Source organism: Tribolium madens, unplaced genomic scaffold (assembly GCF_015345945.1).
Source record: "Tribolium madens isolate multiple individuals breed KSU strain unplaced genomic scaffold, Tmad_KSU_1.1 Scaffold_7;HRSCAF=85;Tcas5.2_LG10, whole genome shotgun sequence".
NCBI lineage: Eukaryota > Metazoa > Arthropoda > Insecta > Coleoptera > Tenebrionidae > Tribolium > Tribolium madens.
The window spans coordinates 1,257,440-1,272,925 of record NW_025401050.1 but is presented as its reverse complement, the minus strand read 5'-3'; the positions used below and the strand labels follow the sequence as shown (position 1 = coordinate 1,272,925).

At 30.8% G+C, this 15,486-nt stretch overlaps 1 protein-coding gene across 2 annotated transcripts; it reads right to left on the bottom strand.

Moving 5' to 3' along the window:
- Positions 1–10,898, bottom strand: LOC123009771 (ornithine aminotransferase, mitochondrial). Of its 2 annotated transcripts, none has more exons than XM_044406290.1 (6): positions 10,769–10,898; positions 7,647–7,833; positions 7,291–7,515; positions 6,725–6,948; positions 3,005–3,512; positions 1–706 (listed from the first exon to the last, which is right to left on the bottom strand). In XM_044406290.1, exons 2-6 carry the CDS (start codon positions 7,831–7,833, stop codon positions 534–536), a joined length of 1,317 nt encoding a protein of 438 aa, XP_044262225.1. In that variant the 5' UTR covers positions 10,769–10,898; the 3' UTR covers positions 1–533. The 2 variants fall into 2 exon arrangements, with proteins under 2 accessions (XP_044262225.1, XP_044262224.1); XM_044406289.1 differs by lacking the exon at positions 10,769–10,898 and adding an exon at positions 9,789–9,944.
- Positions 10,899–15,486: the final 4,588 nt, after the last annotated feature.

Below are 15,486 nucleotides of genomic sequence, written 5' to 3'. Positions count from 1 at the left end.
TAAAAACAAACATTTATTTTAGTAAAATTACATGTTTAACAGATAATATAAAAATACAGGATGTCCGAAAACTCGCGCATTTCTTTGAAAGGGAGTAATTGGGTAGTCCCCCAGAGTACTAAAAAATGTTTAAAAAATTCTGTAAAAAATTTTGACATTTATTTTTTGACATTTTTTTATGTCTATTTAATGATACTGATGATCTTGTATATGTTTTTCTATAATTATTTAGTAAAGGTACAAAAATTTTGCCAATAAAAGCCACAAATGACACTAAACAGATTTACACTTTATGATACAGCTTCCTTGTTTCCTCTTCTAATAGCCTGTACTTTGAAAATTTGTAAAATTATTTTTCTTACAGAAATAAATAGTCAAAGTGCAAAATGTAAACTCCCATAACCTCAAAATTTTTATAAATAGATTACTTTAAACATTTTTCTTGTCGTCTAAGGCACCGCCCGATGATACAGTGTCACGGAGATGCGCGACTTTCCGGACACCTGTATAAAGTCTTACAAAACATTTGTTAGCTATTTTGTTTCAATACTGTTAATTGTTTTTACAATAATTTCAGTGGACTCTTGAAGTTGGTCTTTAGTCATTACAAGTGGTGGTGCAAATCTGATGATGTTGTCATGAGTATGCTTTGCTATTAGACCATTTTCTTTCATTTTCAGACAAACATCCCAGGCTTCTATATAATCTGAAAAAGAAAAGATACTTAACATGCAACTTTGAATCAAGAAAAATTCAATACAAAATTTTGAATTTCTAAAACAATAAGATACGAGGCGTCTTGTAAGTATCCGTTAAATAATGTTTTACTTTCTATTGTGAAAAGATAAGATGGCAAACAATATTTCAAAACCATTAGTTAGTAATAGTAGGTATATTATGTTGGAGTAAAAGTGAATGTTTCTATGGCGAAGCTGAACGTTCATTTTACCGAACGGAGTGAGGCAAATGATTCAGCTGAGCTACATAAACTCACTTTTACTCCAAATAACATATACTATTTTATCTGCAAACGATTCAGATGAAGAGAAAAGAGCAACACACTAATTATTATTATCAAGTAAATCACCAAAATAACCAGGACGTCACGCGTCAGTTTCGGAATTTGTGTTAAGATTTTCACAGGTGTTGATTGATTTAACTAGAGAATAACTAGTGTAGTTAATAGGGCAAAATATCGAATGTTGATAATCTACACTCTACTTCTCAAGAAAATGCTGCAGCAGCATAAGAGACATTGGTAAATGTCAAGTAAAAGTGAAAAACACTTAGGCAAAAAAATAGTGTTTTTACCCCATATCTGAAAGGTGAAACTTTTACTTGTGTTAATTAATCATAAAAGAGTCATTTTAATCCATTCTATTTTATACTTTTATACCTGTGTGTTTATTGGAACAAACAGTTCAAAAACATAATGTATATTCATTCACCCTGAGAAAAAATTCTTTTTTTCATAAAATTAATAAGATGGAAAATTAAATTTGACCAGTTATATTGTCCGAAAAAAAGTTTAAAAACTTATGAAGCCTCCAGGTCAAAACAGGAAAAAAAATATCCAAGGAAACAGTAAACCTCTAACAAATATAGCAAGATTTCGACATTCCTGAAAATATGTTTCTGAGTTGCCACATTTTTGATCAGAGCTTCTTGAAGATGCCGGCCAATTGTTATTTGGATTATAAGTGGAATAGGTACAATTTTACAGTGTGAAATTTTAATATATTAAAGTACGAAGCGAAGCTGAGTGCTTTAATAAAACTGAACTGGAAAATACCTAACGCACAAAATAATGTACAAAACTTTTTGAGGACAGATCTTTGATTAATTCATATTTCGATTTGTCAGTACTCAATCTACCGGCTGTCACAGGCAGGTTTGGATATAGAAAATTAAGATGGGAAATTAGTTTTATTTTTTTCCGGCTGCAGGAGTAACAAAAATTAAAATCTGATTAATGGAGCTTGTAGTGCTTGAAAAGGACAATCTTATCGACATTTTTGTTGATTCTCCAATTAACTCCATTTCGGCGAAAACTGCTCTTGAAAAATTGAAATTTGAATTTGCGGGGTTAGCGTTACTAAGAAACGAACTATCAAGTCAAATTGTGACAAATTCTCCTTTGGCAACAATGACTTGATAGTTCGTTTCTTAGTAACGCTAACCCGGCAAATTCAAATTTCGATTTTTCGATGGTCGTTTTCGCTCATGTGGAGTTAATTGGAGAATCGACAAAAATATCGATAAGATAGCCCTCTTCAAGCACTACAAACTCCATAAGTCAGATTTTGATATCTGTTACTCCTGCAGCCGCAAAAAAATAAAAACTAATTTTCCATGTTAATTTCCTATATACAAGCCTGCCTGGGACACCGCTATATGAGGGGTCTATGCGTTTACTATTTTCACCACAAGATGGTGTTGATCAAAATTCTAATTAAGTGCGGTATCTTCTCTTGGTATTAATGAACTTCTTTTACTATAAAGTCTCATTTTTTCGAAGTCTCCAAGTGCTTAAAATGTTTGTGTTATTTTCTCGTACGGTGTATGGTAAATTTGACAGATACAGATGCCTTGTTAAAAGGAGATACCGTAGCTGTTAAAAATGTGTAACAACATATCAATTACGATTATTGTCGAGACAAAAAAGATTTTTCTTTGTTTTTTTTCTTCAATTATTTCATAAACCAGTTGAGATTTCTAGAGCCGAATCTACTGGTGTTAACAAAAGTTATGTATATACTTTGGTAAGATAAAGACTCTAATCAAGACGTAAAATTTCGTTTTAGAAGATATGTTATCTGACTAATCAAAAATGTAAACTAAGAATAAATTTTATTTAATATTTTGGTAACGAGTAAAAAAACATCGGAAATTTCCGATTCAAACATTGCCTCCTGTTTTCGAACGATAGCTACACTATCACTTAATTTCCAAATAAAACCAGATGTGTAAAAACCAAGTGATAACCTTTTTTTCTGTTACTTACTTTTATTTATGACTATTGCATTGAGTAATCCTCTTCCCCTTACTTCAATTACAACATCCTTACTTAACCGTTTTCGCAATTGAACACGAAACATTTCTCCAAGTTCAAATGCATTCTGTGCTAAATTCTCTTCTTCTAATACTTCTAAAGCTGCTATCGCTACTTTAGAACCTAGGGGATTACCACCGAAAGTGGATCCATGAGTCCCGGGTTCAATGACTAGCATTATAGGGTCATTTGCCAAACATGCAGACACTGGATAGACACCGCCGCCTAAAGCCTTGCCCAGGACTAAGATATCAGGTTTGACATCTTCGTAATCCACAGCTAGTCTTTTTCCAGTTCTTCCTAATCCGGTCTGGATTTCATCGGCCGTCCACAGGACGTTATATTTGGTACACAAACTCCTCACGCCTTGTAGGTAGCCTTCACTTGGGACGACCACTCCAGCTTCGCCTTGGATGGGTTCGACCATAAAACCGCAGACTAAAGGGTCTTGAAGAGCTTTCTGAAACAAGGGTTGTTCAAAATGGGCAACTTGAACTCTCAGCATACCAACTATTGATTTAAGATTCCAGAGAACCCCACTGAAATATTTGACATTCCTTAATAAAAATTGACAAATTATAAAATAAACAACTGGAAAAAGAACTATCCCTTACATTTTTTTTACCAAAATAAGCAAAAAAAAAAAGTCATTCTAAAGCATAAGAACGCTATTTTACTCAATTCTAGGTCATTTATTAAGTTTTATTAGTTATTTTTGCACGATGGGGAGTAGAAATCAACTTTTTTTTTATGTTAAAATTGTGACAGAAGTCAAAATTCTCTCCTTAACCCATTAACGCCCAAATAATTTTTTTATGGAATTTTTCGATAAAATTTACAAAGAGTGTTCACAAAGAGTGTAGTTCTAAAGAAAAAAAAAATTTTTAGGGAACAGTTTTGTCACAAACGGCTGTCCTCTAAATAGGACGCTGGGCAGATGAGTGTATAAAAGTAATACAAATTTGTTACCGAAATAAAAACGGTAAAATCGTGTTAATTTATTTTTTTAAGTAAATATTCCAATTAAAAAATATGTTTTCATTGTTTTTTAAATTTTTTATGACTTTCTGYTGTTTTSYCCGCCTTTACCATCTTGCAAACAACTCTGGTTCCWAATGGTTTTCTTGTATTCTCTGKCGASTCTTGGTCAGAATCCAAAAGAAAAATTGTATCAAAATCTTTGCCACACACTGCTCAGAATTTATAACTAAACCTTATCAGTTTCGCTCTACTAAATTTTATTAGGACGTCGTCAGTTTTAGAAATGTCAAAAATTTTCTCAAATATTTAGATTGAAAAAAATTACACGTGTTTTTTTTTATCGCATAAAAGTTTGCGTTCTATGTTATGTAATTCCTGATGGTCTACAACTGTACCAAGGAGTAGTTTTCTTACTCCGTTTTTTTTGTTGAAAAAATAAATTTATGCTTTGGTTAAAATGTAGAAAGGCCAAGAACTAATGTAACTGTCTTCATCTCATCTTGGTGGCCAGAATCAGTTACGAGATCCAAAAGGTCTTGATTTGTTTCGACTGCAAGCCGTTCTGCTGAATCGTTGGCGTCATATTCTACAATTTTTCTCCTTTTGTATCTTCTCCGTCAGGGAGACATWCGACCTCAGGAGGCAAAACTACAATTTTCGCTTTGAATTCTTTGGAATWTAGTTATTTTACAGRTTCTTCAAATGTTATAAAAGGTTTTTTTAACATTTTTGTGAAAAAGCAGTAAAAATAAGTTTTTGAAGAAATATTGCGTTTTCGTACCTTTAACGCCCAGCGTCCTATTCAGAGGACACCGGAATTTAAAGGCACTTTGCAAAAAACACCAATTATTTTCAGTTCAAGTTTTGAATGCAATCAACACACACACTTATATTATTCACTAAAATGACAAAAAAAAATATTTACCTTTCATGATATAATAATATTGGTACAAAACTATGAAACATTGCATGCTAATAAAAAAAATACAATATTTAGGAATTTGTAATGTGCATCCAATGCTTGTTTGCGACAAACTGAGCGAAAAAAACAAGGGTTTATTATGTCTATTTTTAGGCGGGATAAGAGTAAGTAGTTTAATTTACCCTCAAATGGTTGAAAAAAAATCTTAGAAATCTGTCCTCTAAATAGGACGCTGGGCGTTAATGGGTTAAGGAGAGAAATGAGCATAACGGCGGGAGCAAATATTTGCTCCCATGACTAAGTCATTATTCATTAATTGGCTCATAGTTAACAAACATTTTTATTGTTGCCATGGTGTAATTTTAAAACAATGCTGGCTTTATGTTAATTTTTCAATTTTGTTGAAGAATTCCAGACAATTTCTTGGGGTTTTTAATTCAAGCCATGCAAAAAATAGTACATACACCACCGGAGAAAATTGGTATTATTCCTTTGGCATTTCAGGAATGCAGTGCATTTCTTTGCCTTTGTGTATAATATACTATTGTGTATTAAGGAAATAAACATCTGTTTTAATCCCGAGAATGTACATAGGTAACCGTGTGAGGCAAGCGAAGAAAGCTGGGAGCATTTTTATTTGAGGGATTAACAATGTTCCTCAGATTATTAGTCAAACACGAGTGAATAAGGCGTCACTTTATTCCCCGTTGGAACGAAATCCATAAATTAACTGAAATTGAAAGATTTTGCCAAAACAGGTAAAAAAGTGTCATTCTAAGTGATAGTAATGCTATTTCAGCCAATTCTGAGCAATCTAGCTGGTTTTAAGGACAGAAACCCATTTACATGGAGATATTTTGTCAAAACAAGTGGAAAAATCGTTTTTTTAATAATACGTGTACGCCGGTTTGCGCATTTTTAGCAAATTACACTCAAATTGAAACATTTAGCCGAAACAAGAACCAAAATTGTCATCTCAGTTCATTTCTTCTTTACCTAATCGTCGCTGGAGCTGTTTTAGTCAACTACAAGCGATTATCATGTTTTGGAACCAGAAATCGACTCAAATTAATCGATTTTAGGAAACAAGTATAAAAATTCACAATATGCCATTTTAGCCACTTTTAAGTAATTCAGCAGTTTTGAAAGCCAGAAATTGATTCAAATCAAGAAACTTTTACAAAATAAGTAGGTACGTAAAATTGGTTATTATAATCAATCCAACCAATTTTAATGTTTAGAGAGTTCTGAAGCCTACAATCAGCCCGGATGGAGAAATTTTCCCGAAGCAAGTACAAAAATGATGGTTTTCAGTGCAAGTAAAGCTATTTCAGCCTATTGCTCTAAGCGGTTTAAAACGCAACATCAAATTATATCAAAGAGTAGCAAAATCTTCGTTCTACTCAATTCCAAGCAGTTTAGGTCATTTTGGAGCCAACAATTTGAGACAAATGAAAAAATTTTGCCATACTAAATAAAAAAATTGTTGTTTTAGTTCATGATAACGCCATTTTAGTCAATTTCAAAAAACAAACTGACTCAAATCACGAAAATTTTAACGGAAAAATTATGAAATTCGCCTTGTTAGTTTATAACAATGATATTTAGTAAAATTTGAACAATTTAGGATTTATCTGTCTCTAGAATCTAATTAAGACAATAACATTGCTTATGACCAAAATTTTGGTGATAAAAATTTCTTGGTAAATTATTAAAAAAAAAAATTGATGCTGGGATCGTTTGAGATATACTTAGAGTTTTTTTTTTACTTCTAAAGCGATGAGATCGTTGTAAGGAACACAACTGAAGCCTGGCATAAAAGGGCCGTAACCCTCAAACGACGATGGGTCGGTAGAAGCGGAAACTGCAGCTAAGGAACGGCCCCAGAAATTGTCAACAGCAAAAATCATTTTTGCTTCATTTTTTGGAATTTTTTTCACTTTGTAGCCCCATTTGCGGGAGATCTTGCAAGCGGTGTCGTCGGCTTCTACACCTTTTGTGAAAAAAAACACAAATATTAAAACTCGTAATATTAACTGATTAAAAAAATAATATTAGAGAAATTTGTAAATTTCTGAATTTATTTGGGAATTTATTGAATAACAATCTACATTATTAGTTTTAAAGTAGGTGGTAGCGCAAATCACAATTATGTCAATCCCATCAAATCAAATAACTTTCAATAATATAGATTTTGTGAAAATATTTAAAGTAAAGCTAAACAAACCGTTAAAAATAAGGAAATTATTTAAAAAAAAATGTTTCGTTTATGTTATTGCAACTAGAATTTTTTCACATTAGATTTTTCTTATAAAAGACATAAATAAATTTTTACCTGTATTCATTGGCATAACTTTGTCATATCCAAACAGTTTAGTGACAAACTGTGCATATTCGCCAAAAACATCCGAGTAAAATGCCCTTGACGTGTGATGCAAAACTTGTGCTTGTTTTTGTAGTGTTTGAACAATTTTTGGATGACAATGTCCAAAATTATTTGCTGAGTAACCACTCAAATAATCAAAATATCGTTTTCCCTCGACGTCCCATACAAAAACACCTTAAAAACAATTTTTTAGTCGTGATTTCGATTAAAAATTCTATTTACGATGCAAATATCATTTTAGATAAGATAAAAGTTACTATACAAATATCAGTACCCGATTAGTCGATTTGAGTTGATTTATTTACCTTCTCCTTTAGATAATGCGACCGGTAAAGGATGATAATTGTGAGCAGCGTATTTCTTTTCCCTGTCGATGATTTCTTTAGTACTGAGAAATTTGACTCCTAAATTTTTGTTGAGCAATGTGGTTTCAATCCTGTTTACAAACTGACATGTGGAATACAGTTTAGGTAGCATTTTTGTTAAAATCATCTAAAAACAATAAAACACAATAATTGGAAATAGAACGTGTCGTTTATAAATTTGTAATCATGAGTGTTGTTTTAAATGATCATTTAATATGTATTTTGTTTGTAAACCGATAAATTCAAAAAACAGACCTGATAATACATACAGGTAGGTATCCTAAATCAATTCATAAATATGAAGCATTATTTGAACCTCAAAAATGACCTATAAAATGATGTTAATTTTAATAATAACTCGTGTCCTATCTCTACTGATAAGAATTTTACAGCCCTCGGAATATGGGTATGGAAATTTGTTTTTTTTTTGTAATAACTTCGGAATCATTTTACCAAATATTCTCACTTATTTTTGGAATTATTGTACAAATGAATTAAATACAATATAAAATGCAAAATTATTAAAATTTATTTTACACTCTTTTTTGTCTTTTGCAAAATTCTAAATCAAATCAACACAAAATAGAAGTTAGGTATGAGCTTTTAAATAGAACGTATTGCAAAATTTTCATCAACGTAAATTTAGTATAAATTAGTACTTTAAATGAAATGAGCAGTAACATCATAATGTTGTTTCCGAAAATGTTGTCAATACTGATGACTTTTTGTTTCAGTTTTTTTTTTCAGAATTTCAATCAATTATTTGAAAGCGCTAAAACATCAACCTTTAAAAGAAATTTTGATGATTATCTATTTATCTAAAATAAGGCTTATTGATTTTCTGCTGATTTTTTGCATTGTCCTTTAAGACACCTCTGATTCGCCATGACGACCTTGAAAGTTTGCGCTTATGCCTTTATTCCCCTATATTACAAATGTTTTTCCAATAACAACTGTTGTTTTATGAAAACGAAATTTTTTCGCATATTGGGTGAAAGTATTAAATGTATTGTTTGTATGTTTTGTGACTTTTTTATTTTTTTCTTCATTTCTAACATTTAGAGAATTGGAATTGTTTGGTTTTAATTAAATGTAATTAACTTACATTAAATCGGAGAAACCTAATTTTGTTTTTTTTTACTTTTCCAAAGAGAAAACTAAAATTTATAAATAAAAAACATAACACTAAATCACAATTGCATAACTAAAATTCTAATATTTTTGAGAAATCAAAAAACCAGTCAGTTTATTCTCTTTCGACCAAAATAATGTTCAATGTGCAGGGATTTTAAATCTTAAAAAATTGTTTACAATTTCTCTCGCGATCACTTGTAGGTTGTGTACACAATATTGAGACATAATTTAACATTCATTTAAAATAGTTTTGACTAAATAATGGTTGTTATTATACATACAGTGTTGATAGGTCAAACGACTCTTGAAAAAAAAAATTCAGGATTTAAATTATAATTTTTTGGAGTTCAGCCCTGCTTGGTTAAAGTCTAAGATTTCTAAGATAATTGTAGTTTTGAAAAATCAAGTATGCCTTGAATTATGTGGCAAATAGTACAAAGAGTTATTAAGAAAAGTTGTTTAGAATCGACGTAAACTAAAATTTCGAAATCATCGGCCAACTTTGATTTTTCTTTTTTTATGTTTATTATTTCACAAATCAAAGAATTTTATTTTTAACAGTTTATTTATTACAAAAAAGAAATTTACATTAAGATTATTACTACTAAATAACTTTTTGACGTATTTGTTAATCAAAAAGCAATTATACTGGAAAAACAATGAAAAAAAATTAGTAGATCGATGATTTTGAAATTTAGCCTAAATGTTGATATTAAACAACCTTTCTTAATAAGTTCTTGTCACACAAAAGGCATTTTACTCTACAGAAAAATATTTTTTTTGAAAATTTCCCTGACACACTTGATTTTTCAAAACTAAAATTATATCCGGGGACACACAATATATCAAAAATCTAAAATACCAACCTGTTAAAAATGACACAGAAAATACTCAAAGAATTAATAACCAAAACAAATATGTATTTTTAGACATATTAAAAAATATTACCTCTCTTTACAAAAATAGGGCATTAACTAACTAACCCACTAAACAAGTTCCTACTCACAACACAACTGTAAACAAACTCAATGTTTTTCATGAATGTATTGTTAAGGAAGAAAATTTCAATGCGACCTTCGAGCAGTAGACTAACAACATTTAGTTGAATGTAAACTTGTCTGCATCTGACTTCTAAATAAGTAGTGTGACGTTAATCGACTTTTATATTATTTTTCTTCATGGAAACCGTAGAAAATTTCTGATAAAAGTGATAATATCTAAGTTTTCTCCAAGTTTTTTTTTCCAATACCAATTAAGTAAATTAAATATGACCACTTACTGTTAAAACACCGTTGACCTTGTTTTGATAGCTGTGTTACTAACTTCATTATTTAAATGCAACAAAAATTGTTGTTAAAAATAGAAATGCATAAGTGCAATTATTTCTTTAATTTTTAATGTTAAATTTTATTGTGTTAAAGGTCTTGTAACCTCGTATAAAAAATGTAAACAAAGTTTTAAAAATAAAAATTGATGACCAGTTCAGATGAAGGTTAAAACATTTTTGGTTGAGAAGTAGATTGGTCAGGGATGGAAACGAAAACTTTGTTTTATAAAAGCAATTAATTAATTAAATTAATACTTCTGCTGCGCATAAAATTAAAAAAAATAGATATATATATATATATATATATTATCTCTTTTATTTTCTTTCTAATACGTTGTGTCCACAGACAGAACATTTTTAATTTTATTTTTGTTATGTTATGTCATTGACATTCCACATTCACATAGGTATACATATTTATATACATACACTCATATTTACGTTGTAAGGTCATTGAAGTTTAACAAACAAATGTTAAAAATTTATAAAATTATGGTAGTTAGTTACAATGACGAAAAAGTGAAAAGTAAAAACGATTTAACGTTATTTGTTTCTAATTAAAAACAGTAATAGGGTAACTAAAAAAAAATGTTGTACTTACTTATTATAAATTCTAAAAGTAAACATAAAATGAAAACAAACTTTGAATTTTAGAATTTTTATCGACGTTGTTTTGTCGATCACGCCACTACCACTGTTTATTTTCATCCGATAGGTAGCGATGATATATCTACATACGTTCAGTGTCTTATCAATTTTTATCAGTAAACTAAAAAAAATCTGAATGTTTTGTTGTCTCCTTCTAAATACTGTTCAAGTTTGTTGATCATTATTTTATTTTAAAAATTGCTGTTTTATTATTCTATTTTTCATTTATTGATTAAATTTAGAATAAAAAAATCACAATAAAAGACGATTTATTTATACTTGTATTATGTCTTGGTCAGATCACGCTTCGGTCAAATGACCGCCACGAATATTTCATGGAACTTAACAAAAACTGCAAATTCAAATACAGGGGTGGCCCACTGAAAACAAGCCACTTAAGTTTTTGACATTTTGACTCAATGTATCAAAAAACGCTCAAACAGGTGAATTTTATATTCAAGGGGGACACTTGAATGTGTATACAGGGTGCAGCATCGGTTTCGCGCTCGTGAAAAATTAATTAATTAAAATTGTCAATATTTCATAAACCTAAACAATTCACTAGCCAACAAGCATACATATTGTGACTAAAAAGAAAATAGTTATTTTTTTGTTCAATTCTATGTGCTAAACTCAAAAACGATAAAGAAAATTCCATAGCACGTCAGATTTTAAAGTTAGGCATTTTAAGATATTATACAGGATGTCCCAGAGCTCCGTATTTCGTTGATTACTCGGACAGTAAAAAAGATAACCAAATGCGGTTTCTTTTGAACGATAGACATTTATTTTTTATATGATCCAAAAATATTGTCGTAATTATAGATGATTGCTATACAGCGTGGCTCAACAAAGTTATATTTTTTCTTATGGAACACTCGGTATATTATGCGCTTATTTGAAAGAGCCTTTAATTCTAAGAAAATCCATATTAAGTTTTATGGATCTATCATGGACCGTTCATCATTTATGGGCAACGTTATGAAAAAAAATGCCATTTTTGAAAAATCGCAGCAGCTTTGCTAGAAAGAAAAAGTGAATAAAAACAATTGCAAATAAATTGCTCCTAAATTATTATGGTTGAAATTCGATCAATTTTTTGCAACTACTACAGAGCGTTAACATTCGCAAATTATCAAGTAACTTGATTTTTTCAAATAAAACATCCTGTATATTATTACTTTATCGGGTAGAGCATTCAATAAGGTTTCTAGAAGACCTAAGGTTTGGAGGTCGAAACCTTACCTGTTTTGTTGTACATCTTTTTAAACCTGGAAAATTTTAAATTATTCTATTTAACGTTAAAAATCAAGTCGGTTTGAGTCACTTTCTGCCTGCAACAAAAACTTGGGTACTAATTTTGATTTGCTATGAATTTTTCTAAAGCAGAACTTGTTAATATGGTGTATGCCCTAGGGGAAGCATATAGAAATGTTCTGTTGGCCTCTAGAATCTATAAACAACGTTACCCATATGTACGACATCCTCAAGTGAATCATTTCAAACGTTAAAGACAGATTTGAAGAAAGTGGCAGCGTAATTTACCGAAAAGATAATTTGTTAAGACAGCGTATTAAGGCTCTAGGGTACCGAATGAACTGTTCAGATTTGGTGTACTGTAAGTTGCATACTCTATTTAGATTTTTATTCTGTGGCAGCTGTCAATCATCCGACCTTCTCTACCTGGTGCCTGGTCCCTTTAGTCATAAAATGTAAATAAAGTAAACAAACAGAATTTCACCATCGATGAGTTTCTCTTATTTCAGAGATTCAGATTCTAGCTCAGTAGAAAGAAAAGTTCATTTTTCTCTTGATTTTGGACTTTGGAATAATTTTTTGACAATAATGTCACTTTGAGAAATGAGTTTTCGCAAGTTAAATAAAACAAAGTGTGGGAAAAACATAATTTTGATAAATAGCAACTCAAAGAAATAGCGATAAAAAACAAAGCCATTTTTAAAAAACTATCATTATTTATTAATAAATTAAAATAAAATTTTATCTTTCATTTTTCTTCCACCGCAGTGCTTTGAAATAAGTGATAATTTTTGAACAGTGATATTTGTTCTTTTTTTTATAAGTTATTTTGTTGGGTATCTATTTAATTACATACTAAATTAGTGTTATTGTGACCTCTTCTTGGTAAGTGTAATTCCTAATTTCTTATCACTTGTTGTTGAAAACGTTGTATTGAAATTATGGGTAATAATTCTAAACAATTTCTTTCAAAAAAAAAAAAAAGAAAAAGTCGAAAATGATGCATAATTATTGGAAAAAACAACGAAAAGGTTCTAAAACTGATCTTCCAAGTAAATCAAGTCTTGCAGAATGTAGTTTTCAGTCAATTGAATCGAGTAACATTTTTTCTTGTAGTTTTTTGAACATTAACATCATTCTAGAACCACATTTGAGGTTTAAAAGTGTTTTTAAACACAAATATAGTATGTGTGGGGCAATAAGAACTTTTAGTATCGAAAAAGAAAATCACACAAATGAAGTAAATGAAGCAGCTGTTTGTAGCACAGTAGCAATAGGTGTTGGTTATTCTCAACTAACAGAACTTCGATGGAAGCTGCAATTATTTTAGATGGATTTTAAAAATCAATAGACATGCATAATGTAATATTTAAAAACCTTATAGGAGATTGTAATAGCAGTGTCTACAAAAAAATTCGTAATGCGAGACCCTAATTATTTCATTCAAAAAATTGAATGCCGAAATCATATATTACGAAATTTTTGTACCAAAATTAGAGAAATCGCTAAAACTCCCCGATCCGACATAAATATAAAAACATTCTTGCGCAACAATTACTTAAAATTTAGAACAGCAATTGTTTCAGCTATAAAATACAGAAAAAACGAAAGCTGTACAATTCATCAAAAAACAGAAAACTTGAAAAATGATATTTTAAATGGACCCACACATTGGTGATCATTCAAATTGCGCTTCGTATTTCTGTAAAATAGTTGGTCAAATAATAAATGCAGTTGCATATTCTGATTTTTTAAATAGTTCTTTGTTTGAATTGTTCATGCGGGCATTAAAAAGAGTTGCAAATTTATCTTCAAGTCTTTTGTACGATGTCGATAATAATTCCACAGAAACTCAAGCTGCGAAATTAAATAAAAGAAAAATTCGTATTCAAAGTGCAGATTCCGATTATGGTGCGACTGATGGATGACATAATAGATATGCCAATGGAAACATATGAAAAAATAAAAAGTGAGTTTTTGAATGATTTGGCTGCTTGCAATATTTTAAAAATCCCTATTGAAACAATTGGTCAACGTAATAATGAGCAGTGGGATAAAGAAAGAAATAACAAATTAACAGCTAGTAATTTTGGAAGAATTWTYAAWWWMYAAWMMWAAAKCKAWWKKYSKAAWWKRMMWAAAAATATCTTATATAGTGTAGGTGTGTCTAAATTTAAAAAATTGCCTGAACCTCTACAATGGGGTATTGATAATGAAGAAAAAGCAAAGGAAAAGTTTGGGCAAATCACAGGTTTCAAGGTGGACTTATGCGGCTTTTTTGTTGATGAAGAAAAAACATTTTTAGGTGCAACACCAGATGGATTAGTCGGTTAAAATGCTATTGTTGAAATTAAATGTCCATTTAGCGCGAGATACACCGATATTAAAACTGCCATAGAACGAAATAATACACATAACACAATAACGATAAACATAATATGTGTCTCACCACAAATGAAGATGAGACAGTGGTAGCGCAGAGCGCCACCTGTCGGTGTGTGGAGAATCCAGACCTCTAAACGCCGGGGGCTGGGAATTTGCAAAGCAAATCTCCCAAAAACGTCCACCGGGAGAGGTAAACCGACATCAGCCAAAACAGCTACTCCTCGGGCAAATACCCCGCCAGGCGCTGAATTACATGACCAATGCCGGCTCCCATTCTGGATTCTCCACACACCGACAGGTGGCGCTCTGCGCTACCACTGTCTCATCTTCACCGGCGTAGTCGCTTTAAGACTCCCGAGGCCACATCACACATCGAACTACACTGCACTGATGAGCCCRAAAAGGGCGAAACCGGTCTGCAGTTTGCTCGATGTATGATGTTGTGCCTCTTTTTCACATCACCACAAATACCTAGAATCGTTTTTAACACAAAATTAATTTGGCTAATTAGAGCTGTCCATAAAGACCAACTCATATAATAATCCCTAAGCAAAAACCGTCCTCAGTAAAATTAATATAAATATTATATTTTAATTTTTTATTTTTTAGGTTTACGTCTTAGTGCCTTTATATTAAACCTATCTATTTTTTAAATTTATTTTTAAATAGATGAATAATAAAAAAAATTAAGTTTTGAAGTGAACTAACAATTCTCTTATTGAGGGGTGCAAATGCATATCTTTGCTTTGAACAAACGCAATAAAACGATCATGTTGTGGGTTACACCCTGCGGTGCGGCCCGGCCTGTCATAAATTATGGCTCCAGGTACAGAAGATCGTGTATTATTGGTTGCCTACTTTCAACTTAATTTTTGCTTTATATCAAAGAATCAAGAACAGTTATCAAATTCGCATTATATCAGGACACTGTATTTTTAAATTACCTATAAACTGTTTTTTTTTTTAATTCAATACGGTATACCGTTATCAAAAAATCTTAATAATTAAAATTTTCACATTTGATTCAAT

Bases quoted from the DNA above. Each gene is read 5' to 3' on its own strand.
- LOC123009771 (XM_044406290.1), bottom strand. From the start codon at position 7,833: ATGATTTTAACAAAAATGCTACCTAAACTGTATTCCACATGTCAGTTT. The intron at 3,513-6,724 runs GTAAAAAAAAAA...CCCTTGTTTCAG, and splicing joins ACGATCTCATCGCTTTAGAA to AAAGCTCTTCAAGACCCTTT. The intron at 707-3,004 runs GTAAGTAACAGA...TTTCTTTTTCAG, and splicing joins TGCAATAGTCATAAATAAAA to ATTATATAGAAGCCTGGGAT.